A 26,382-nucleotide genomic window follows, 5' to 3' on the forward strand; every position below is an offset into this window, starting at 1 on the left:
ATAGTAAAAGCACAAGCTTTATGAAGCTTGGAGAGAAAAACCTCCTAGGTGTCCATGGAACTCTGTGAAACAGGCACACGAACTCTCCATCCATCCATTTATCCATCCATTCATCTTCACCCCCTTGCCACCCAGTCCTCCTTCTTATGTTTATTCAAAATTTGCTTCCTAAAAGAGCTGCTTCAGTATCAACAGAACTCTCTATCAAGAAGAGATTCTTTTGAGGGCCTGTTTTAGGAGGAATATAACTGGCTTCTGAGGTCACACAGGTCATCCTTTTAATTTCTGGGGGGCTTAAGAGTATTCACAAGACTTAGTTATACTGTGATGTAATGAGAAATATGTATTTTGGTTTCTGTCCCCAGCTTCTGGCCAGAGCTCCTAAAACCCTTGTAAATTCATTGATAAGAGTGATGGGGGGTTCCTATTGTGGCTCAGTGGGTTAAGGACCTGATGACTCTGTAAGGATGCGAGTTTGATCCCTGGCCTCGCTCAGTAGGTTAATGATCTGGTGTTGCTGTCTTCGCGGCTCTGGCGTAGACCTCAGCTGCAGCTCTGATTTGATCCCTGGCCTGGGAACTCCCATATGCTGCAGATGTGGCAGTAAAAAGAAAAAAGTGATCGGGACATGATTTCTATAATCATTGGTTTTTTGATTCTAACTCCTGAAATAGCTCCTGAGGGATAGAGGTGAAAGGAATATCTTGTGCCGTTTATAACAAGCGCCTTTTAAGTACACCTAGTTTAAGGAGAAGACTTCTCTGGACTGCCCCTAAGGATGGAGGGCTGGTTGTCATGGGAACTAACTGTGTGATTAGAGGGTTGGAACTTCTAGCCCTACTCTCCATCCTCCTGGGAGAGTGAATCACTAATGACCAGTGATTTAATTAATCATGCCTATGCAGTGAAGAAACCCCAACTGGAGGTTTCGAGAGCTTCTGGGTTGGCGAACACATCCATGTGCCAGGAGGGTGGTGCACCCTGACTCCACAGAAACAAAAGCTCCTGCTGCCCTTGGGGCTCTTCTGGACCTTGCCTTCTGAACCTCTTTACCTGTTTGTTTATCTCCATCCTTTAAAATAATCTAGTAAATATAGGAGTTGCTGATGTGGCTCAGCAGGTCGAGAACTTGACATAGTGTCTATGAGGATCTGGGTTCGATCCCTGGCCTCACTGAGTGGTTTAAGGATCCTGCTTTGCCGCAAGCCACAGATGTGGCTCAGATCCCTCGTGGCTGTGATGTAGGCCGGCAGCTGCAGCTCCTATTCAACCCCCAGCTTGGGAACTTCCATATGCCACAGGTATGACCCTAAAAAGAAAAAAAAAAAAATCTAGTGAATGTAAATAACTGTTTTCCTGAGTTCTGTGAGTTATTCTAGAAAAGGACTGAACCTCAAAATGGGATGGAGGGATTCCTTGATACAGCTGGTTGGTCAGAAATACAGGTCATGACCCAGGACTGGCAATTGGCATCTGAGGTAGGGACAGTCTTGTGGAACTGAGCCCTGGACCTGTGGGGTCTGTGCTAACTCTGGATAGTTAATGTCCTAACTGAACTGTAGGACACCCAGCTGGTGTCGAGAGAGTTGGGGAACTGCTTAGGGTGGGGGGAGGGGACCATATACTTGGTGTTGAGTCCTGCGAGTGCAGACAGAAACACAGCTGACTTTTACAGTCACTAGTTTTTTTTTTCCTGCCTCAGCTTTCCTTTTCCTATAATGACATTTCCAACCATGAGCAGATTAGGCCATTTAAATCTACAGCCACTCCAAGAAAAGTGTGAAAGTGGATCTCCGATCATTGGGAAGATTCTTCAACTCACCAGAAAACAAGGTGAGATAATTTAGCCACTCCTCTTGAATGGAGGAAAAAAACAAAATGAAATGGATTCCAGAGTGGGGCTGACCAACGATATGTTACGATGACAAAAGTGTTCTCTATCTGCCTTGTTCAATAGGGCAGCACTTGAAACGTGGCTAGTACAACTGAGGAAATGAATTTTAAATTAAATTAAATTTAATTTAGATTTAAGTTTAAGTGGCCACATGTGGCTAATGGCTGCTCTCTTGGACAGCCCAGGTCTAGAGACATGAGAAAGCTCAGGACAAAGTCTGGTTAATGTTCCATTGGGCTAGAAACCAACTTGCGCCTAAGGCAGTTGAGGTCACAAGGGGGCTGTAAGTGCTTCTAATCTAGAAATAGAGAACTCTACATTGTGGGATTGCTCTATGTAAAGAAGAATCTAAATATTAAGCTGATCTGGACCTACCTATCACTCAGCTTTCTGAGTTTATTCCTAAAAGTCCCTTTATACACATATGCCACAAATTATTTACTACCTGGAACTCTGGTCCGAACAGAAGCAACAAGTTCTTGGACAATTTCATCATTGCTCTTTCCCTCTTCACCAGAAGATGACCTTGGCTGAACCTCAAGTATGGTATTGATTAAAGTGTTGGTCTCTTTGTACTGGAATGGCAAGAAGAGACAGAACAGTGAAGACCCAAGCCCTCAAAAAATAATTTTGCAGCACACATAGTTTATTATAGAAATAATGGCAGTTGCCCCAAACTGGGAATTTGTTTATCTTGAAGATAGAGTTTGTAAAAATGTGCTCATTGGAAATGCGTAATATTTAGTTCCCAGTGTTATGGTTAAACATTTTTGGCTGAACAACAATAGTACTGAACTGTATACTTAAAAATGGTTAAAGTGATCAATTTCATGTTATGTTTTATCACAGTAAAAAATTGTTAAGCAAGTTTTAGCTAATCATTTAAAAGGCAGTTATGAAAGTGAGGAAGAAATAATGAGAATTCAGTTTTGGAACATATTTTTATTTACATAACATTTTTTCTCAATTAGAGTATTATGGCTTTATTATTGAGAATATAGAAAACAGAGAAAAGTATAAAAGTTATTCATAATCTTGCTTTTCAGAGACATTTATAACTTTAGTTTACCTCCCTCACCCATGGACATTATCTGTATGTATGTGCATATAGTTTAAAAAATTGAGCCTGTAAATGTATGTAGTATTCATTCTTTTTCAATTTCATGAACATTTTCTCATTGCATTGAAAAATCTTCACGAGTCCAACTTTAAATGACTGTATGGTAGCTGGTGGAATGAAGGCACTGTAATTAATATAGTTGTTTACTTTCGGGGCATTTCTAGCTTTTAGATTTTTTTAGAACTCTCTGAATAGAATGTCCGTATATGAGTTTATCCACTTATCACTTAAATTCTTCAAATTTTATACTACCAAAGGAATATTTTGTAAATGTGTATTACTACATTGATTTCTAACAACACTGTATCAATTTACACTCCCAACAACAGTGTATCAGAGGACCTGTCTTTCTGTGCCTTTGTAAGAATTGATATCATTTGCAAATTAATGGGTAAAAAAAGTTTTTCATTGATTTGTACTTCTTTGAGGATTAGTAGAGTTAAACATTTAAAAAATATGTTCATTGGATACTTGTATTATGTCTTTATAAAGTATGTATATATTTTATACATTCTTGCTTTTTAGTGTTTATTATTATTGATTTATAAAGCTAAGTCCATAATAAAGATAATTAACTTTTTTCTAAATTCTTTTTCATGTGGTTATATACATATAAAATTTGCTATCTTAACCATTTTTAAGTGTATGGTCCAGCAGTATTAAATGCATTAATAATGTCACTACCATCCATTCCCATAACTCTTTTCAACTTGGAAAACTGAAATCTTGTACCTATTAAACCGTAACTTCTCATTTCCGTCTCTCTCCAGGACCTGGCAACCACCATTCTCTTTTCTGTCTCCAGGATTTTGTCTACTCTAAATACCTCAAAAAAGGTGTAATTACATAGTATTTTTCTTTGTGTGACTGGCTTATTTTGCTTAGTATCATGTCCTCGAGGCTCATCTATGTTGTAGTAAGTTGCAGAATTTCACTCCTTTTCATGGCTGCATAATATTCTATTGTATATATACACCATTTTTTCTTATCCATTCATCCGCTGATGGACACTTGGACACTTCTTTGTTTTCGTTATTGTGAATAATGCTGCTATGAACATGGATGCACAAACATCTGTTTTTGTCCCTGATTTCAGTTCTTTTGGGTATATGTCCCTAAGTGGAATTGCTGGATTGTATGGTAATTCTATTTTTTTTTGGTCTTTTTTTTAGGGCTGCACCTGTGGCATATGTAAGTTACCAGGCTAGGGATAGAATTGGAGCTGTAGCTGCCAGCCTGCGCCGCAGCTAATGGCAATGCCCAATTCTTTTTAATTAATTAATTAATTATTTTTTTATTTGTCTTTTTGCTATTTCTTTGGGCTGCTCCTGCGCATATGGAGGTTCCCAGGCTAGGGGTCTAATCGGAGCTGTAGCTGCCAGCCTACACCAGAGCCACAGCAACGCGGGATCCGAGCCGTGTCTGCAACCTACACCATAGCTCACGGCAACGCCGGATCGTTAACCCACTGAGCAAGGGCAGGGACTGAACCCGCAACCTCATGGTTCCTAGTCAGATTCGTTAACCACTGCGCCACGATGGGAACTCCCGCAATGCCCAATTCTTAACCCACTGAACAAGGCCAGGGCTACAACTCACATCCTCATGGATACTTGTCAGAGTCGTTTCCGCTGCACCACAAGTGGAACTCCAGTAATTCTGTTTTTAATATTTTAAAGGAATTGCCATACTGTTTTCCTCAGCAGCTGTACCACTTTAGCTTTCTCTTTGGAGGAATGCATGTTCAATTTCTTTACCCATTTTTGAATTCGGTTGTTTTTTTGTTGTTGAGTTTTAGGAGTTTTCTCTGTATTCTGGATGTATATCTCTTATCAGGTATATGATCTGCAATTTTTTTCTTCCATTCTATGGGTTGTCTTTTTCTCTGTTGCCTTAAAATTTAAAAATTAAATTAAAAAACTTTCATGATGTCTACTGTTTTGTCTTTTGTTATTTCTGTCTTTGATGTCATCTCCAAGAAATCATTGCCAAATTCACTGTCATGAAGATTTTGTCCTTTGTTTTCTTCTAAGAGTTTTATATTTGTGGTTCTTACATTAAGGTCTTTGATCCAATTTAATTTTTGTAAATGGTGTTAGGTAAGGGTCCAGCTTCATTTTTTTGGCATGTGGCTACTCAGTTTTCTAAGCAATGTTTGTGGAAAAGACTGTCTTTTCCCCATTGAATGGTCTTGGCACACTTGTCAAAAATCATTTGACCACAGGTGAGGGTTTATTTCTGGAGTCTTTATTCTACTTCTTGGTTTATATGTTTGTCTCTGTAGTATCAACACTGTTTTGATTACTATAGTTTTATTGATTTCTAATTTTATCCTGTGTTACTTAGAGAAGATAATGTGTGTGATATTTATCTTTTTAAGTCTATTGATACTTAATTTGTGACCTAACATATGGTCTCTTTTGGAAAGTGTCCCATGTGTGGACAGTTAACTTCTGTTTTTGTTGTTGTGGCTTGTTTCAGAGATGTTTTACTTTATCATTTGTCTTTTAATTTTCTTATGACTTTTTTTATATACTCACATTCACTGGCTTTTTCTAATGGGTTTTTAAAATTGCTTTTTATGCTTAGAAATTCTTATTCCAAGGTAAGTTAAATATTTTCAGTTTTTTTTTTTTTTTTTTGTTGTTGTTGTTGTTGTTGCTATTTCTTGGGCCGCTCCCGCAGCATATGGAGGTTCCCAGGTTAGGGGTCTAATCGGAGCTGTAGCCACTGGCCTACGCCAGAGCCACGCCGAGCCGCGTCTACAACCTACACCACAGCTCACGGCAACGCCGGATCGTTAACCCACTGAGCAAGGGCAGGGACCGAACCCGCAACCTCAGGGTTCCTAGTCGGATTCGTTAACCACTGCGCCATGACAGGAACTCCAATATTTTCAGTTTTTACAGATTTTTCTTTTATTCAGAAACATGGTCATCTTCTCATGTATAATTGTTGGGCCCTCTTAGAGTTTTTGTTTGTTTGTTTTTAAATGGGGCACAATATTCATCATCCACTTACCTGAGAAAAGAATTTAGAACCTGGGATTTTAGCTCCTGATTGTAAAAATTGTATTTTACCCAACAGATGTCCTTTTAAACATTATTTTTGACATATTCATTAGGTCCTAAACACATGTGTGAAGTTATTACTTAAGGCTCTAGTTAAATAGTTTGGTTTCTTACTCAGTGCCTGTCATTTATTATCATGACTTTTCTGTTTCAGCTCTTCACTTCTTGGTTGGATGAAAGTCTTAAACATTTAGCGCAGCCAGCCTGGTAGATGTTTAAGACTTTGCTCTATGACAGTGGCTGAGATAGAGACTTCTAGAGAGCACCAATTTCCAGTTCTCTCCTTTAGGGCATAGCAAAGTTACGCTTTCTCGAACCTGAGATAGGCGGGCCATGTGACTATTCTGGTCACTGAAATGTGAACTGAATGTGGACTGTGTAGGCTGAAGCAATAAAAAGCCTATGCATACTCTAGTCTCTTTCCATCCTGCAGTGAATGAAGGTGTCATTTGTTCCAGTAAATGCAGCTATGATATCATGGTGCCTCTGCTAATCTGGGTCCCTGGGTGACTACATGGAGCAGAGCCACTCTGACAACTGGCTACATCTTCTATCCTATCTCAGAAGCCAAAAAATATTATTTGTTTCCTGATTTCTGTGGTAGATGATTTGAAGGGAGTGAGTCTACATCTTCTGGATAGTGTTTTCTATCCCATAGCCTTCAGTATGTTTTTTCCCCCTATTTACTTAGCCTCTGTTGTTTTTTTTCTTATTTATTCAGCCTCTAATGAGAAAAGAATAGATTTCTGTTTTCTCCTAGTCAGGCTAGGCAGATGGCCTTTGACTCCTGCTGATTATTCTCTTGGGAGGCAAACTCCTTCCATGTGTCTTCAACCGATGTACATACATCAAGGCCCACTTTCTTTACTAGCTTCTAGTATGCATCTTTGTAAATATAATGTGCTGGACTGAGGAAGGAATCAGTTCTATCTTTTGCGTTAAGACGTTATTGATGGCCAGAGGTAGAATTATCTAACCTAAACCAGCTAAAGCAAAGAGAAGGGATCTGCTGGCTCACGCTGCTGGGAAGAAGAGAACACAGTCGTTTGGGTTACAGGCATGGATGGATCTAGCACTCTCTCCTGTGCATGCTTAGTTGTTTCCCTCATCCAATGGCAAATGACCTTCTTCCATGTGGTAGGGGAAAGTGAGGGGGTCAGGGATAAAGCCACAGAATGCTGCAGATACATAGGATCCTAGCCAGTGATTCTAGAGGAAAGAGGGCCCCCCCCACCCCCCGCCAGTCCTGGCACCTATCTTTCCTATCTCAGGAAAGGAGTCTCAGGCAGCTTACATGGGCCCCAGGCTGCCCATGAACCAATCCCAGTGGCTGGGTGATGCTGTGCTGCCTTTGGCCAGGCCTGGGTCACATGCCTACCTCTGTGAAGGTAAGCATGGTTGGAAGTTTTACCAGGATTTAATGGAATGAGGAAGGGGAAGCTGTCCCAGAGGAAAGAGGTGGGAGGAGGGCATGTACTGTACCAGAAAAATGAAGGAAGGGAGGCTGGGCAGAAAAACATACCTGGGGGCTCACTACCTGCTTACTGAGTCATTCTTAGTCATTCTGAACCAATGGAAAGTACAAAGAAACTACATTCCCAGGTATACACTGCCAAGAGTGTTACCTTCCCCAAAGTCAGGTATTTCTCCTGGGATGCAGTGAGACTTTCACTTCCACTCCCGCCTCCCTGTCTCTCCCCTCCAAACTCTACCCCCTCTAGAGCAAAGGGTCAGATGACTGAATATTAACTCTGGGTTTGGACACCTCTTTTTCCTCCTGGAAGTAAAATCAGGAAAAATAAGGTATTCTGACTCCTCGCTGAATAGCAAAGCAATTGTAATAGTAGAGAACATGACATAAGATCTTAGAGCATCGAGAAGTTCCACTGATGTTTTGCATGGATTCCTCGATATCCAGCTGTCCTTATCCTCTCATTTGACTCTAACTTGTAGGAGCACAATTCAAGTGGAAAAGAAAAGTGATTCCCTTTAGCCTCACCAGGCCAACCTAGTCTTCCACCTGTAGGGTACTCCAGGGCCCCAGGGACAGGCCTCTTTTATGGTTTGGGTTCACCCACAGATACCAGACCAGGACAGATAAGGAACCTGGAAGGGGATGTAGCAGTCTGATGATGGGGGAACCCTGAGTGCCGTGCTGAGGAGCTTGGACAACCCTTAGGTAATCGTGTGGCATCAGATGATCTGGGAGGAATAAAATTACCCAGTTTGCTCTTTGGACCTACTGCTATGGTCTTGATGAATCGAGCTTTTCTTTAAGTTCACATCTGCAGTATATGGAAGTCGAATTCGGCTAGGGGTGGAATCAGAGCTGCATCTGGGATCTGAGCAGTGCCTTCAGCCTACACTGTAGCTCACGGCAATGCCAGATCCTTAATCCACTAAGCGAGGCCAGGGATCAAACCCACATCCTCATGGATACTAGTTGGGTTCATTACCACTGAGCCACAATGGGAACTTCTGTGAGTCTGCTTCCTTTTTGTCATATTTACCAGTCTGTTGTTTTTTAGATTCTATATGTAAGTGATATCATACAGTATTCGTCTTTCTCTGCCTACTTAGCATAATGCCCTCTAAAACCTCCATGCTGTTGCAGATGGCAAAACTGATGAACTATTCTTTTTAAAGTAACAGTGTTTTAAGTTCTCTGCCTTGGATATTTCTTAGTGTACTTTTTTTCAATTTTATTTTTTAAATGGCGCACCTGCAGCATATGGAAGTTTCCAAGTCAGGGATTAATCTGAGCTGTAGCTGCAACCTATGCTGGATCCTTTAACCAACTGCACAAGGCTGGGGATCAAACCTGTGCTTCTGCAGTGACCTGAGCCATTGCAGTTGTATTCCTAACGCACTGCACCATAGCGGGAACTCCACCGTTACTGTATTTTTATAATGTGATCATCTGTGGATCCATAAATCTTTGTGTAATATGATCCAAATATGCCCAGCATGGAGGGAGAAGGGCAAAAGAGAAAGGACTGTCTGGATTATCGTGCAAATCCCTATGTTATGGTAGATGAGCAGGTAGATTATGGATGAGGCAGAAGGCTGGAGGGAGGGGATGGCCAAAGACAAGAAGAATGCATGAAGATCTGTGGATTCTATGAAGGATCCAGAGGGAATAGGCTAAATTGGAACCAAGTGCTGAGACTGAGGTGAAATGTTTGTTTATAATTGACAGAGCTAGCAAGGTGATTATTGATGTTTCAGGTGTATACGCACAATATGAATATGTATTTTAAGTTGGAAGGTCACCTACCTGGAAAACTAGGTTGGCATTCTCATGCATTCCAAATATTTCTGGGTCGTCTATTAAAGGCAGGTTTTCAATGTAGTCTTTAAACTCTTGCAGGCTGTCACTCAAGGGTGCAAAATAGATGCCTGTTATTGAAAACACAGAAGGCAAACCTTTCTTAGTTTTGAGTACTGCCCAGTTTAATCCCTCTCTGCCTGGTTCACGTGGTTGCTATAATCCGCTGCCAGACACAGAAATGGAGATTGTTTTTCCCAAGATCCCTTGCTTTCATTGCTGTGTCTAGTTTTTGTTTGTTTTTTATTTTTTTTCTTTTTTTAATGCCCCCTTTTTTGAGGCCTTTAGTATCTGATTAGTGTCTTAACCTTTCAGAGTGTTACCTGCAGAACATTTCAATTCTGAGAATCTATGGATGTGTTGTTGAAAGGTGTGCTTTGAATTTACAGAACTTTGAAAAGAGAGAACACAACCCACTTTCCATCAGAAGTCATTCAAAATAGGTTATTGCACAATATTGTACTCTTACAACCAAAGCAGTTTATTTATTAGTTTTTGGTCGTGTCTTTGGCATGCGTAAGGTCCTGGGCCAGGGATCAAATCCAAGGCACAGCAGAGACAATGCCAGATCCTTAACTGCTAGACCACCAGGGAACTCCCCCAAAGCAGTTCCGAAGGTGGTCAAGCATGGGGATGGGTGGGCAGGGGGACTGGGTTGTGAGGGCTGGACACAGAGAGCTCCAGGGTGGAAAACTCAGAGATCCTGTCAGTGACTTCTTGGAAAAAGTCTTTTTCACAATACTGGAAAAAAATCATTTACCTGATTCAGAATATTTATAATCCTCTTGTAATGTTTCAGGAGAAAAAAATCTTTTCAAGACAGTACGAAGGCATCTTTGATCCCAGGTGTCTGTAACTCTACCGCCATAGGTAATTTCACCTGAAAAGAAGTTTGCATTTTAAAATTATTATTGTTTGTTTTTAACTGATATGCATATCCACATCCTAATGGGTATATTTATACATAGATATATTTGGTACTGAAAGCAGAAATAGCACAATGAGTTTCCTTCCACCAATGCGTCCCAAAAGTCAGTGTTTAAAAACTCAAAAAAGTCTAGTATATGTATTCTCCCCTAATTATTTTGCTTTTTCCAAACAACTGAAACTAAAGCCACTAAGCTCTACTTACATAATTCTTCCCTCTTTCTCTTTTTTTTTTTTTTTGCTTCAAAAATATTGATTTGGGGTCTTATCCCATCATTGACTGTAGTAGTCTAAAACACATACTTTCCATGAAACCCTGTTTGTTTTGGGGGTAAATGAGCTAAATGGAACCAAAACATTTCCAACAAGGCATTCATACTCTACACATACCTTATAAATTATTGATATTAAGCTCAGGAGGGAGGGTAGATTCAAGGTGAAGGACAACTTGCCTCACAAAAGTTATGTTCTGGGGAATCAGATTTCCCAGCATCTCATTCCTCTTTCCACAGAGAAGCTATGTTCTACTGTCATCTCCAAATTACAGATAGGAAAGATCTCTGTTCTGCATTGGGATGATTGCATTGTTGATATAATTCCTTGGAAAAATTCCAGACCCATTGCTTTAATTAATTATTCACCTCTGTAGTGTTCCAGGAAGGTTTGACCTATGGTATGGATGATGTCAACTTCTGAATCCTTCAAATGTTCATCCATTCTCATCTCTAACTCTTTCATTATGACAAGAATATATATATATATATATATATATATATATATATATATATATATATATATATATATATTTTTTTTTTTTTTTAATTCTCTTTCAAGCTGAGATGGTTGACTGAAAGTTATTGTGTTTGGAATTTCACAAATTTTATTTCTTCCAAGAGAGCAATGTCCTAGTTTGGTAACTGTCATTCCATATTATAATTTATTTATTATCTCCACCCATGAGCTTTTGGTAGGCCGGGACTACCAAAATATCATCACTGAATTTCCAGCATCTACCATAGTAGTACTAATCAGTGTTTTCTGGGTTAATCCACAAATGACTGCCTAAAATTTCACCATTAGCAAATATTGTCTGGATAAAGCACTGCCTTTTTTCTCTGATTTTTTTAAAAACATTTTTAATGAGCTACAACTTAAAAATCACACAGGTCACTTAAAATTTACATGTATAATTCAATAGTTTTTAGTAAATTTACAAAGTCATGTAACCATCACTATGGTCTAATTTTAGAACATTTCTGTCGTCCCCCTAAATCTTATGCCTATTTGCAGCCACTGCCCATTTCTGTCCCCTGCCCCATGCCACCACTATTCTATTTTCTGTCTGTACATTTGGTTTTTCTGGAAATTTCTTATCAATGAAATTATACAACATGCCGTCTTTTACTTAGCATAAAGCTTTTGAAGTTTATCCACATTGTAGCATATATCAGTACTTTTTTTATGGTGGAATAATTTTACATTGTATGCATATACCTCATTTTATTTATTCATTCATCAGGTGATAGACATTCAGGTTGTTTCTACCTTTTGGTTGTCATGAATAATGCTGTTATGAACATTAATGTTACAAGTTTTGGTGTGGGCATGTGTTTTTATTTTCCCTGGTATGTTCCTAGGAGTGGAACGAAATTTCTAGGTCATAGGGTCATAGGGTAAGCCTATTAAAATACTTTCTAAAGCAGTGGTACTGTATTACAATGGCACCAGCAGGGTATGAGGGTTCCAGTTTCTTCATATCCTTGTTAACACTGTTTCTGCCTTTGTTATTTCAGCCATCCTAATGGGTATGAAGTGGCATCTCAAGGCTTTCATTTTCATTTCCCTGAGTATCTTTGCATGTGTTTATTAGGCATTTGCATGTCTTCTTGTGAAGTGTATATTCAAATCTATTGTTCATTTAAAAACTAGATTATTTTTCTTCTGTCTTGGAGTTCTTTACACACTGCGGGTACAGGTATCTTAGATGATTTGCAAATATTTCCTCTCAGTCTGTGGCTTGCTTTTTCAGCTACTTAATGGTGTTTGCTGAAGTGCAAAAGTTTTATATGTTGAAGACATTGGATTTATTATTTTTCTTTTATTGTTTGTGCCTTTTGCATTATACCTAAGAAGTCATTCTCTAACCAAAAGTCATGAAGATTTACTTATGTTTTCTTCGAAGAGTTTTATAGTTTTAGCTCTTACATTTAGATATATCACTCATTTTGAATTAATTTTTTGTACAGTGTGAGTTAAGGATCCACATTCATTCTTCAGCAGATGGATGGCTAACTATTCTAGCATCATTTGTTGAAAAGACTCTCCTTCCCCCGTTGAATTGTCCTGGCACTTTTGTTCAAAGTAAACTGACCACTGGAGTTCCCATTGTGGCTCAGTGAGTTAAGGACCTGATTTTGTCTCTGTGAGGATGCAGGTTTGATCCCTGACCTTGCTCAGTGGGTTAAGGATCCAGTGTTGCCGCAAGCTGTGGTATAGGTCACAGATGTGGCTCAGATCTGGTGTTGCTGTGGCTGTGGTGTAGGCCTGCAGCTGCAGCTCTGATTCAACCCCTGGCTGGGGAGCTTCCATATGCCACAGGTGTGGCTGTAAAAAACAAAAAAAAAGTTGACCAGAAGAATAAAGGTTTATTTCTGGATTCTCAATTCTATTCCACTGATTATATGTCTACTCTTATGCCAGTATCAAACTGTCTTTTTTAAAAACTGCATTTAGTTGATTTACAATATTATGTTAGTTTCAGGTGTACAGCAAAGTGATTTGGTTATTATACATATATATGTGTATATGTTATTTTTTCAGTTCTTTTCCTTTATAGTTTAAGATACTGAATTGTCCCCTATGCTGTACTATAAATCTTTGTTGTTTCACATTGTCTTGATTGCTACAGCTTTGCATAACTTTTCAAATTGGGTAATGTAAGTCTTCTGATTTTATTTTTTCCCCCAAGATTGTTTTTGTCTTTGCGTTTTCATCCGAATTGTATGATCATCTTGCCAATTTCAGCAACAGCATCAGCTGAGATTTTGAAAGGGGTTGTGTTAAATCTATAGATGAGTCCAGGGAACTAGTACCATTTCAACAATGTGTCTCTCAATCCTCGAGCATATCATGTCTCTTCATTTAATTTGATTAATTTTGTTTTGGCGATGCTTTGCAGTTTTCAGTGCACAAATCTGCACTTCTTTTGTTACATTTATTCTTTTTTTTTTCTATAATTAAAACGGTTTATTGGTTAAAGAAGTGCAGAATTACTTAAATATGGAAGCTATTAAGGTGAAAAAAAAAGCATAGTCGGTTGTAACTAATTCAAGGCATAGCTATTCTATGAATATTTCTTTTTTTTTCCTATAATTAAAACGGTTTATTGGTTAAAGAAATGCAGAATTACTTAAATATGGAAGCTATTAAGGTGAAAAAAAAGCATAGTCGGTTGTAACTAATTCAAGGCATAGCTATTCTATGACTATTTCTTTTTTTTTCATTTTTTATTATTTTTATTTTTTTTTATTTTCCCACTGTACAGCAAGGGGATCAAGTTATCCTTACATGTATACATTTTTACCCCCACCCTTTGTTCTGTTGCAACATGAGTATCTAGACAAAGTTCTCAATGCTACTCAGCAAGATCTCCTTGTAAATCTATTCTAAGTTGTGCCTGATAAGCCCAAGCTCCCGATCCCTCCCACTCCCTCCCCCTCCCATCAGGCAGCCACAAGTCTCTTCTCCAAGTCCATGATTTTCTTTTCTGAGGAGATGTTCATTTGTGCTGGATATTAGATTCCAGTTATAAGTGATATCATATGGTATTTGTCTTTGTCTTTCTGGCTCATTTCACTCAGGATGAGAGTCTCTAGTTCCATCCATGTTGCTGCAAATGGCATTATGTTATTCTTTTTTATGGCTGAGTAGTATTCCATTGTGTATATATACCACACCTTCCAAATCCAATCATCTGTTGATGGACATTTGGATTGTTTCCATGTCTTGGCTATTGTGAATAGTGCTGCAATGAACATGCGGGTGCATGTGTCTCTTTTAAGTAGAGTTTTGTCTGGATATATGCCCAAGAGTGGGACTCTGGTGTCATATGGAAGTTCTATGTATAGATTTCTAAGGTATCTCCAAACTGTTCTCCACAGTGGCTGTATGTTACATTTATTCTTAAGTAGTTTATTCTTGATGTTACCGTGAATAGAATTAAAATATTTTCTAATTGTTCATTACCAGTGTACAGAAATGTAGTTGATTTTTGTATATTGATTCTGTATTCTAGAACCTTGCTGAAATCATTTGTTACTTCTAAGTGTGTGTGTGTAAGTGAATTCCACAGGATTTTCTGCACACAAGATCTTGCCATCAGCAAATAAAGACTGGTTTACTTCTTCCATTCTATCTGGATGCCTTTTATTTCTTTTCCTTGTCTAATTTCCTCCAGCACAATGTTGAATAGTAGTGGTGAGAGCAGATACATCTTTGTTCTGTTCCTTTCTATCCTTTTCAAAACATAGGTAACTTCCACAGCAGTAGAAACTAAAGCAACCTGAAAAGTCAAAGGTTATGAGAGAAAAGGAAGGGAGAGAAAATCTAGCAAACAGGAAATTCAGGGTACACAGAAGGGACCAGAGAACCACTGTGCCCCCATCACAATTCTGTTAAGTACTCCTGGTCCCACTGGAGTGGTGGGAGTGGGAATTCAAGGAGCTTCCCAGATTCCACGCCCACCCCTCCTGGTCCACCCAGGGGATGGGTCTTCATCCATGTTCACTGCCTCCACTCAAACATGGTCCACGGTTTCACGAGCCATTCAAGGCTCTAGGTCAGCTGAAACCTCCCTGCTGTTGCCCATTTCCCTTGCTCACCAATGAGAAGCATCCATTCCCATTCTGCCCCCTTTCAGGCTCTCCTTTCCCCACTTCCCAGTGGGAACCTCTTCATTATTTGGGCCTATGTGCTCTAAACTGGATCACATTTTGGCCGTAAGGTCTCAGGTGGCCACAACTCATATTTGCTAAAATTGTAATTCCTGAAATATTTTCTTTCTTTCTCCCCAAGTTTACCTGACTGAGCAGGTCTCTACTAGTCTGTCATGCCCAGATTCTTTTGAATTTAAAAGCACAGACTTTGGATGCTGGACTTCCTGGGTTTAAACCTTGGCTCCACCCTTGTAAAGTGTGCACTTGCGTGTCTTTATGTGTAGAGTAGGGGTGTAATAGTCTTTACCTTGTAGGGTCATTGTGAGGATTAAATCTGCTAATTCATGGCAAATGCTTAAAACAGTGCTTGGCATGTAGCAAGAGCTACCTAATTTTTTTGCTATTCCAATGTATGGAAAACATCTGCCCCATTTTCTATGTGTAAATATTCTTATGATATTCTTATCATGGTCTTATCTTCTCAAAGGGAATATCGGAAGTCATCACCACCATCACCAGACCCTTGGGAGGACACCATCTTGGTATAAGCCGGGTGGGTGTAGACCAGTAATTGAGTGGGGCACAGCTGGACCCCTGGCTGTGTGGGGGTTGGGGTTAGGGTTAGGGTTACTGACCAGTGATGTAAATTAGCGCATCCCAGGGAATCTTTCCTTCTTGACAGTAAAGGTTGAGGTTCAGTAAAGCACATTCCCTGTCGCTGTCATTAAATTCATAGCAGATGTTCCAACCAAGAGGACCAAACTTCTTTCTCTCCTGGAGTAGAACATGAAAATGGTCTTAAAATGTGATAAAATTAAGTCTTTCTAAAAATACTGAAAATGAAAAGGTTTCTGTTAAAGTTGGGCATCCCCATTGTGCAAAATCAGTTCAAAATCATGCTGTTCAACTTGAACTAGGCTTTCAGTTTGGCTTTCACCAAACGGGGCAGGCACCTCTTCCTCCAACACTGGTTCCTCTCCAAATTTCCAAAAGAATATTTGACATTACTGGAAATGTGAAAATGTAATAGACATGTCAAAAGAACATTTGTTCTTAATGGTAAAATAAAATATTTCCCCATAAAATTAGGGGGGGAAATCCCATCTACAGTTTTTTTGAGGGGGCATAAAAATACTTATACTAATCACCCATCTGGTAGAGAAAGCTCCCCTGCAACTCTTCTAAGGAATCTGCCCATCACCCAGACTTTTCAGTCATGCATGATGTACTGATTACACATTAATTTCTCTATGGTAACCTTTTTAAAAACTGATAACACAGAGTCATCATTTTTTTTTTTTTTTTTGCTTTTTATGGGTGCATATATGGCATATAGAAGTTCCCAGGCTTGGGGTCGAATCGGAGCTGCAGCTGCTAGCCTACACCACAGCCACAGCAACGCAGGATCTGAGCCACACTTCAAGCTGCACCACAGCTCACAGCAACGCCAGATCCTTAACCCATTGAGCAAGGCCAGGGATTGAACCCATATCCTCATGGATTCTAGCTGGATTCATTATTACCACTGAGCCACACGGGGAAATTCCATAATTCTTGTTTCATGATTTCCCATAGTGAAATCTTTACCTCTCTGTTCTCTTTGTTATCTCTCTAGCCCACTTAATTTTTTAATTCTAAACTACTGATTATATCAGAGGATTGGTCCTATGTTTCCTCTTTTTTTTCTTTTGTTTTTAGTTTTTATTTATTTATTTTTTTGTCGTTTCAGGGCCACACCCGCAGCATATGGAGCTTCCCAGGCTAGAGGTCTAATTGGAGCTGTTGCTGCTGGCCTACACCACAGCCACAGCAATACCAGATCCGAGCCACGTTTGCAGCCAACACCACAGCTCACGGCAACGCTGGATCCTTAACCCACTGAGTGAGGCCAGGGATCGAACCTGCAACCTTATGGTTCCTAGTCGGATTCATTTCCACTGTGCCAAGACGGGAACTCCTGAGGAAGCTTTTAAGGGTGGTAAGCCCACTCCAACAGGAACAGGTGAAAGTGAAATCTTCATAAGAAAAATGAGGGTTTGCTGACTGTAAATAAGGAAGAATAAAAATAATCTTGCAACTTTGATTATGGGTGACTGAGAGAATAGGATCATGATTTCAGGAGTAGAGTCTGGAGGGAAAGCAGATTTGGTGAGTGAAGCATAGCTGAGAGTTTAATTTCATGCTCTTGAATTTGACCTCCTGCATTCATCCAGGTGATGGTGCTCCATGGGTCAGAGCAGAACTGAGAGGCAAAGCTGTGAAATGCTGAGGCAAGGGGCTTACAGAGATCAGGGACTGGGTTAAAGCAACTTGGGTTCAGACAGAACAGGACCTTCAGCGTTTCACAGGGCCATTTGTAAGCTTTTATTTAATTCTTACTTTTTTTTTTCCTTTTTTGGCTACCCCGAGTCATATAGAGTTCCTGGGCCAGGGACCAAATCCAAGCCCTAGTTTCATCCTACACTGTAATTGCTGCAACATGGGATCCTTTAACCCACTGTGCTGGGATCAAAACTGCATCCTGTTGCTGCAGAGACACCACTAATCCCATTGTGCCACAGCAGGAACTCCTAATTCTTATTTTTTATTGATTTATTTCTAACATAATACACTTCTTGTTTCTATTAAAAAAGAAACTGAGTACCTGAATAATTGCATGGAAGAAACAAATGCCAAATATTATTTGTCTCCATTTTCTTCCCAGTATATTTTCTTCAAAAAATGAAGGTGTCATTTCAGTAAATGCTCGTCTGATGTTTGCACGTAAACCTTTTGGAGGCTCGTTGGTTACCTGGATTTAGGCACACATGGGAAGACAGGGGGTTGTGTAGATGTGCATTATTCCTGAGTAACACATATAGGCTAAGGTCAGTGAGGGGTATAGATAAGGGTTGCATCTGGGACACTACTGGCCTCTTCTGCCTCCTCTGTATCTTGCTCAGCCTCAGTCTCTGGAGAATAGGGCCTGCGGGGGTCCTTAGACCTACAGTGGGGGGACCACCTCCATAAGAACCTCAGATACTTTGGTGTCCACTTTTCCAAACATGAGCCAGAAAGAATGCTCAGGCCTTCTGTGTTGGATTTTTTTTTTTTACAAAATTAACAAACTTGATTTAAGAGGCACATAGAAATTTGTCCCCTACAAAGAGAATAGTCATTATTTTCAGATACATTTGAGCGGAAATGAATGGGAGAGGATGGGATAGTATAATTTTTTAAATGGTTGAAACCATCAAGGCATATTCTCTGAACTCAAGACAATAAAACTAGAAAACAAAAATAGAGTTCTCTGTAAAATCTGTCTTTTCAAAAAGTTTTAATTGGCTACGCCCAAGGTATGCAGAAGTTTCTGGGCCAGGGATTGAACCTGCACCACAGCAGTGACAATGCTGCATCCTTAACCACTAGGTCACCAGGGAACTCCTGTTTTATTTTATTTTATTTTATTTGCTTTTTTAGAGCTGCAGGTGCGGCACATGGAAATTCCCAGGCTAGGGGTCAAATCAGAACTGTAGCCGCCAGCCTATATACCATAGTCAAGCACGCCAGATCTGAGCCGCATCTGTGATCTACACCACAGCTCATGGCAACACCCTATCCTTAACCCACTAAGTGAGGACAGGAATCAAACCCACATCCTCATGGATACTAGTCGGGTTCATTACCCACCAAGCCACACGGGAACTTCCAGATTCCTGGTTTTTGTTGTTATTGTTGTTGTTTGTTTTTGTTTTGCAGTAGATCTCACGGTCATCTCCACATTCAGCATCACCCCACACTGTGCCTTGATGCTCGGGGCAGACAGGGAAGGGGCATCCTGCTTCCCAGGTGGTCATTCATATGCAGCAGCTTCCACATGTGGAAACTTCCAGCACTGCCATCCAGCAGCCATAGTACTTGTGGGCCTTCCTGTCTCCCAAATGCGGAAACATCCTCTCACCTCTGAGAGGGGTCCTGTTCTCACCCCTCTGCAGTCTGGTAGGGGAAGTGAGGGCAGCCCCAGGGCACGCAAGGATGAGCAGTGACCTGGGAAATCATTTCCCTGCTCGCTTTGGGTGAAACGACACGGATTCCCGCCTCCCCACCTTGGCACAGGCCAGGGGTCCCCGGACCCACCCAGTGAACACCCTGAGGCCAATCACGTCCCCAAGTTCCAACCCTGTGTGTACGTTACCTTGACAGAATTTTGAAGAACTGTAACAGGGAATGTGTTACTAGGCATGGAGCTTAAAAAAAGTCGAAAGGTGTCCTTGATCACAACGTCTGTTTAAAACAAAGAACAGCCAACCAATGAGGAAAATGCTTAACTCTAGTAACACTTTCCTGCAAGAGATAATTATTATAGGAGAGCGAAAGTATGCTGTAAGTTCAGTTTAAAGACTAGGCTATCTGTTTTAAGGACTTTATGTCATAAATTGCTCTAAAAGGGAGGTGAGGGCAATCTTTATACAAGCTCTTCACTCAGGAGAGTTTGGCAGTCTAGACACTGGCACATTTGAGTAAAGAAATTAGGAGTGTGTTAGTCTTCACACTTGATAGAAAGATGTTAAGGACCTTTCCTTTGCAATGAGGAAAATTTTCAATCAAAAAAAAAAAAAAAAGACAATTACTTTATTTGTGCTTACGAAGTTGTTTCCCCCCCCCCCCCCCCCCCCCCCACTCACTTTAAGGCAAATTCCATGACAATGGCCAGAAAGCCCTGTGGAGGGGAAAGGAACTTCTCCCTTCTGCAGAGAAGTTGCAAAGGAAACTCAAGAACAGGGCAACAGGACGCGTATAGGGTATGTAACATAATGAAGCTGAATTAACACGCTTTCTTTCTGAGCTGTGGACAGAGAACCTCAGAAAGAACCAGCTCCATTCTAGGTTCAGAAGGCCAAGGCAGAACTGGGAAAATCATTGTTCCCATCCCAGGAAGACACAGGCATCACCCAAGAAGGGCTTTCTGGGTACTGGTCTTTCAGTACCTATGATGCTGTTCCTCCAATACGCTCGGCTTGCTCCCTCCTTCGAGGGGCCCTGGCACTCGCTGCTCCTTCTCCTGCAGTGTTCTTCCTGCAGATGCCCTCTCTTTCTTCAAGTGTTGGTCAAATGCCACCTTTTCAAAGAGGTCTTCCCAAACCATGACACTTCCAACTGCTCTCCAGCCTTCCTCTTCAGCTGCATTCCATCCTAACCTTTCTCTTCTACTTGCTTTCCTTTTAGTTTTTTCTAAAGCACTTGACCACATTCTGTCCCATCACACACACAAATCACTTATTAGTCATGTGGTTTATTTACTATCTGTCTCCTTTCACTAGCATGTAAGCTCTGTGACGACAGATGGCTATGGTTGCTTTGTTCACCAACAGACCCTAAGCATCCAGACCAGTGCATGCTACACAGAAGGTTCTCAAATATTTATTCTATTAAATGGATGACTGCAGATTAGAGCTGAATTTATGCTTCTTGGTTTGGTCATCTAAATTCATGAGCTACATTAAACAGACAAAGTTATTTCTAGTACGATTCTAGAGTGACATGAAAGTTGCTTATATGGTAAAAACTATTACTACACATAGAAGTCAAATGTCACCAAAGTCTCAGGGCTAAAGATTTCATTAACTAAAAAACCTACAAGGTTTAGAGAAGCATTTTTTAAAAATAACTTTTTTTTTTCTTGATGTAAAGGCATCAAGTATCTTCACTTTCATAAACATCACAGAAGTTTAGAGATGCGATGGACTTAGAAATCACCTTAGTTTGGGACTTTTAGCAATGATGCTATGCAGTCATTTTATGGCTGGGGAAACAGACCCAGAGAAGAGGCCTGAAATGTACAGTCAGGAAGTGGAAGGGACTAAACGCTACTCATGTCTTAGAATTTCAAGTCCAGAGGCTGTTTTACTTCCTTTCTCTCCTTTTTCTTTCATTCACTTTCCCTTTTCAGCTTATTATCTAAACTTTTTTTTTTTTTCTGGTTCAAGTTAAACATTAGAACTTAAATGGTTAAGTTAGTAAATAATTGTAACAGGGACCAAAAGAAGATTCTTCTATTCACTTACGCACTTAAAATCCATCTACACCTTTGCTGGCTTCCATAGCCCATCCAGCCTCCTTGAAGGACTGGCAAATGCTCTTGTCCAGGTCACTATGAAGTTGAATGACTTGTCCACATTCGGAAGGCTCCCATAGTACCACTGCAGCAAACGCTTTTTAGGTGGCTGCCCTAGCATCTTTTTCTTAATCATAATCCTCATCATCAGGGACCCACGAACAGTAGAGTGCTAAAGGCTTCTTGTCATTTTCTTTAATTATTTAAATGGAAAAAGCCAAAGACCCAGCCCATCTGGAAAAGGGCTCTCTCTTATTTGTAGGGAAGAGTGGAGATTCTGAATGGTAGATGCCAGTGACTCTTTATCCCAGATGGAAGCAGCCTGCAGAACACAGGGCAAGGGGAACCAGGAAGTGAGGGGCTTTTAGGTGAAGGCTGCTAAGCCCTGGTTGTAGCCTGGTAACCAGTGCTGCTGGGCCTGCCGTAAAGAAGCTGCTCTCCACCAGAGTAAGTAGCAATGAGAAAGTCACTTGCAAGTTTGTGTGCAGAGCTCTCACCTTCCCAGAAAGCCCTCTGTGGTTAGGGCACGAGGGAGGACCTCAGAGAAAGGGCTCTGCATATCCCAGGCTGATGGTTCTTCTCCGTGGCCTCCTGGGACAGCAGAGAAGTGGGGCCCACACAGCTTATTACCAATAACACAGTTCCTAAGGTTTCAATTATTTCACACTAACAGATAAAAGTGAGTAGAGTCTAACTCCCCTTCCCTCCTCTCTGTGGTCTATCACACTTTGCTGAGTGGGAAAGAAGGTGATACTATAGCTAGTGGTACAACTATAACTCATGCTGGGTACCACCATGGGGTGTGTGTGTGGCTCCTAGGCACCAAGTAAGGTTAATTGTCACAAGGGTTACAGAGGATGAAAAGTGGTAAAACACTAAGGGAACGAGTACTAATTTGAACTCTGTTCCTTAATTTCTCTCATTCTATAGTGAAAGATTTAATTTCCTCTTTTAGGGTCCTAAGTCCATATTCTATTTCTTTTTATCATGCCTGTATGCAATGTATCTTGAATTCAAATGGCCTCTCATAGAAGGTGACATGAAACAGCAGTGATCCACTGTGTCACACCCTCAGCTCAGAGTCAGAAGGTTTTTATTTGAATCTGGTTTGTGTAACTGAACTTAAACCCCTCTAATCTCACATTTCTCCTTTTTATTATGGGGGAAATAATGCCTACAATCAATAATTATTATAAGGATGGGATTCAAAAGAAAGGCCACATAAAAAAGGGTATTATTAGCTTTCACTGACATGTGGAATCTGAAAAAAGGACAGAATGAACTTCTTTGCAGAACAGATACTGACTCACAGACTTTGAAAAACTTATGGTTTCCAAAGGAGACAGTTTGGGGGGTGGGGGGATGCGCTGAGGGTGTGGGATGGAAATCCTATAAAACTGGATTGTGATGATCATGGTACAACTATAAATGTAATAAATTCATTGAGTAATAAAAAAAGGGTATTACTATACAAATGCTATGTGCTCAACATACTTGAATCTGTGAAGGTTTTAATAAGCTCCTCCATTGCCAACATCCAAGAAACGGCAAGGTGGCAGTTTTGCAGAAATACCCAGTTTCCTGTTTTCATTGCATCTTTGATCATTCTTTCAGCAATGGGTCCTTGTCCTTGCCCCAGTGAAATTGACTGCACCCTGAATTCAACAACAACAAACTGCTGTTTTACATTGTTTTTAAGCAATGCAACTATTAAGAATTGTAAATATGGTAGGCTTTTGCCTAGAATATGCACACATTTCACATCCTCATTCTGAGGCACATGTAAATATTTTTTCTAATTTCCTTGTCTTTAACATTTTTTTTATTGTAATATATATACAGAAAAGTGCAAAAACCAAATAAACAGTTGTGTGAGTTATCAAAAATGAACATCTGTGGTTGAGAAGAGAACATTGCCAATACTCTGGAGATGTCTCTCTGAGCCCCCTTTACTCCAATTATCTCCCCTTTCTCCCTCCCATTGTCCTGACTCCAACACTTGATAGTGTTTTTTAAAAAAAAACCTTAAAAATTAAAATCTACAGGGAGTTCCCGTCGTGGCGCAGTGGTTAACGAATCCGACTAGGAACCATGAGGTTTCGGGTTCGGTCCCTGCCCTTGCTCAGTGGGTTAACGATCCGGCGTTACCGTGAGCTGTGGTGTAGGTTGCAGACGCGGCTCGGATCCCACGTTGCTGTGGCTCTGGCGTAGGCCGGTGGCTACAGCTCCGATTCAACCCCTAGCCTGGGAACCTCCATATGCCACGGGAGCGGCCCAAGAAATAGCAACAACAACAACAACAACAAAAAAGGCAAAAGACAAAAAAAATTAAAATCTACAAATCCGACGAGGAGCCATGAGATTGCAGGTTCAATCCTTGTCCTTGCTCAGTGGGTTAAGGATCTGGTGTTGCTGTGAGCTGTGGTGTAGGTCGCAGACGTGGCTTGGATCTCGCGTTCCCGTAGCTCTGGTGTAGGCCTGCGGCTACAGCTCCGATTAGACCCCTAGCCTGGGAACCTCCATAGGCCGCAGGTGCGGCCTTAGAAAAGCAAAAAGCAAAAAAAAAAAAAAAAAATATATATATATATATTCACAGAAGAATAATACAAATCATCAGTATATGTCTTCTTCTTCTTCTTCTTTTTTTTTTTTTTGGTCTTCTTAGGGCTGCACCTGCAGCATGAGGAGGTTACCAGGCTAGGAGTCGAATCAGAGCTGTAGCTGCCAGCCTACACCACAGCCACAGCAACCTGTGATCCAAGTTGTGTCTGTGACCTACACCACAGCTCAGAGCAATGCGGGATCCTTAACCAACTGAGTGAGGCCAGGGATCGAACCTGCATCCTCATGGATACTAGTCAGATTCCTTAACCACTGAGCCATGATGGGAACTCCATTAGTGTATGCCTTGATGAATGAATTCTTCCAAAGTGAATGTACACAGATACCATCACCCAGGGCGAAAAAAACATTATCAGCACACTTCCAATCAGTATCCTTCCTTATTCTCAAAGGCAACAACTATTTTGAATTCTACCACCACAGATTAATTTTGCTTGTTTTTGAATTTATATAAATGGAATCATAGAGCATTATACATGTATATACATATATATTTTTTCCTATTTAAATCAATATTATGTTTTGATGTTAATTCATATTATTGTGTGTCAGTAGTTTATTCATTTTCATTGTCATGTAATATTCTACTCTGCAGAGTTCCTGCTGTGGCACAGTGTGTTAAGAATCCAACTGCAGTGGCTTGGGTCCCTTCAGAGATGCAGGTTCAATCCGTGGCCCAGAGCAGTGGGTTAAAGGATCTGGTATTGTTGTAGCTGTAGTGTAGGTGACAGCTGTAGCTATGACTCAGTCCTTGGCCTGGGAACTTCTATATGCCATGGGTGCAGCCTAAAAAGAAATTCTACTGTATACTTGTGTCAGTTTATCCATCCATTCTGCTCTTGATGAACATTTGGGCTACTTCTGTTTCTTTTACAAACAACGTTGCAATAGACATTCTCTAGAAGTCTCTCCCTGTACATGTGTACTCCATTTTTTGTATGTTCCTAGGAATGGAACAGGGTATGTGTATATTTAACATTTTTATAATATCAAACTACTTTTCAAAGTGATGGCCCATTCCACATTTCTATCAGTGGTAGATAGAGTACTTGTTTTTCCACATCCTCGTTACCACCTGGTGGATATGTTGTATCTCACTGAGGTTTTAAATTGTTTCCCCTTTTCATGGGTTTATTTATTGGTCATTTGGCTATTCCCTTTTATATCCCTCTCCCCTTTTTTTCTACTGATTCAACTGTCTTTTTCTTAGTGATTTATAAGAGTTCTTTGCATTGGATATAAACTGTCGTTGTTGCTGTTTTGTTTTTACTGTTTCCATAGTTCTGTCTTTTCTAGTATGTCATACTTGGAATCATGCAGCATATAGCCTTTTCTGATTGGCTTCTTTCGCTGAGTAATACGCATTGAAATTCCTCCATGTCTTTTCATGGCTTGGTAGCTCATTTCTTTCTTCCTCCCTCCCTTCCTTTCTTATTTTCTTTCTCTCCTTTCTTCCTCCCTCCTTTCCCCCACTCTATCTTCTTTCTTTTCTTAGGATCTTCCTCCGTTTCTTCCTTCCTTCCTTCCTTTCTTTCTTTTGCTGTGCCCATGGCATGCAGAGGTTCCTGGGCCAGAGATCAAACCTGTGCCAGCAACCTGAGCCACAGCACTGATAATCCTTAATCTCCTAGGCCACCAGGGAACTCCAATAGCTCATTTCTTTTTAGCACTGAATACTGTTCCATTGTATGGATATACTGTAGTTTATTTATCTACTCATCTGCTGAAGGATATCTTGTTTGCTTCCAAGTTTTGGAAATTATGAATAAAGCTGCTATAAATATCCACATGTAGGTTCTTATGTGAACCATATGTTTTCAACTCCTTTGGATAAATACTAGACTCTTGGATCATATGATATGAGTATGTTTTTTTTTTTTAATTTTTTTATTTTTTTTATTTTCCCACTGTACAGCAAGGGGGTCAGGTTATCCTTACATGTATACATTACAATTACATTTTTCCCCCAGCCTTTCTTCTGTTGCAACATGAGTATCTAGACAAAGTTCTCAATGCTATTCAGCAGGATCTCCTGGTAAATCTATTCTAAGTTGTATCTGATAAGCCCAAGCTCCCGATCCCTCCCACTCCCTCCCCCTCCCATCAGGCAGCCACAAGTCTCTTCTCCAAGTCCATGATTTTCTTTTCTGAGGAGATGTTCATTTGTGCTGGATATTAGATTCCAGTTATAAGTGATATCATATGGTATTTGTCTTTGTCTTTCTGGCTCATTTCACTCAGTAGGAGATTCTCTAGTTCCATCCATGTTGCTGCCAATGGCATTATGTCATTCTTTTTTATGGCTGAGTAGTATTCCATTGTGTATATATACCACCTCTTCCGAATCCAATCCTCTGTCGATGGACATTTGGGTTGTTTCCATGTCTTGGCT

General features: G+C 40.3%; 1 protein-coding gene across 1 annotated transcript in view; it reads right to left on the reverse strand.

Annotated features, from left to right (window-relative positions):
* DNAH6 (dynein axonemal heavy chain 6) overlaps positions 1 to 26,382 on the reverse strand; it is a 258,349-nt gene that overhangs the window by 15,874 nt on the left and 216,093 nt on the right. Inside the window, exons 65-71 of the mRNA XM_047781653.1 lie at positions 22,863 to 23,023; positions 19,449 to 19,537; positions 17,919 to 18,065; positions 15,910 to 16,048; positions 10,174 to 10,293; positions 9,363 to 9,484; positions 2,340 to 2,469 (exon numbers count right to left, since the gene is read on the reverse strand). Coding sequence (XP_047637609.1) covers positions 2,340 to 2,469; positions 9,363 to 9,484; positions 10,174 to 10,293; positions 15,910 to 16,048; positions 17,919 to 18,065; positions 19,449 to 19,537; positions 22,863 to 23,023 — 908 coding nt within the window. The remainder of the gene's footprint in view (positions 1 to 2,339; positions 2,470 to 9,362; positions 9,485 to 10,173; positions 10,294 to 15,909; positions 16,049 to 17,918; positions 18,066 to 19,448; positions 19,538 to 22,862; positions 23,024 to 26,382) is intronic.

This window comes from Phacochoerus africanus, chromosome 5 (assembly GCF_016906955.1).
Source record: "Phacochoerus africanus isolate WHEZ1 chromosome 5, ROS_Pafr_v1, whole genome shotgun sequence".
In the NCBI taxonomy this organism is placed as follows: Eukaryota; Metazoa; Chordata; class Mammalia; order Artiodactyla; family Suidae; genus Phacochoerus; species Phacochoerus africanus.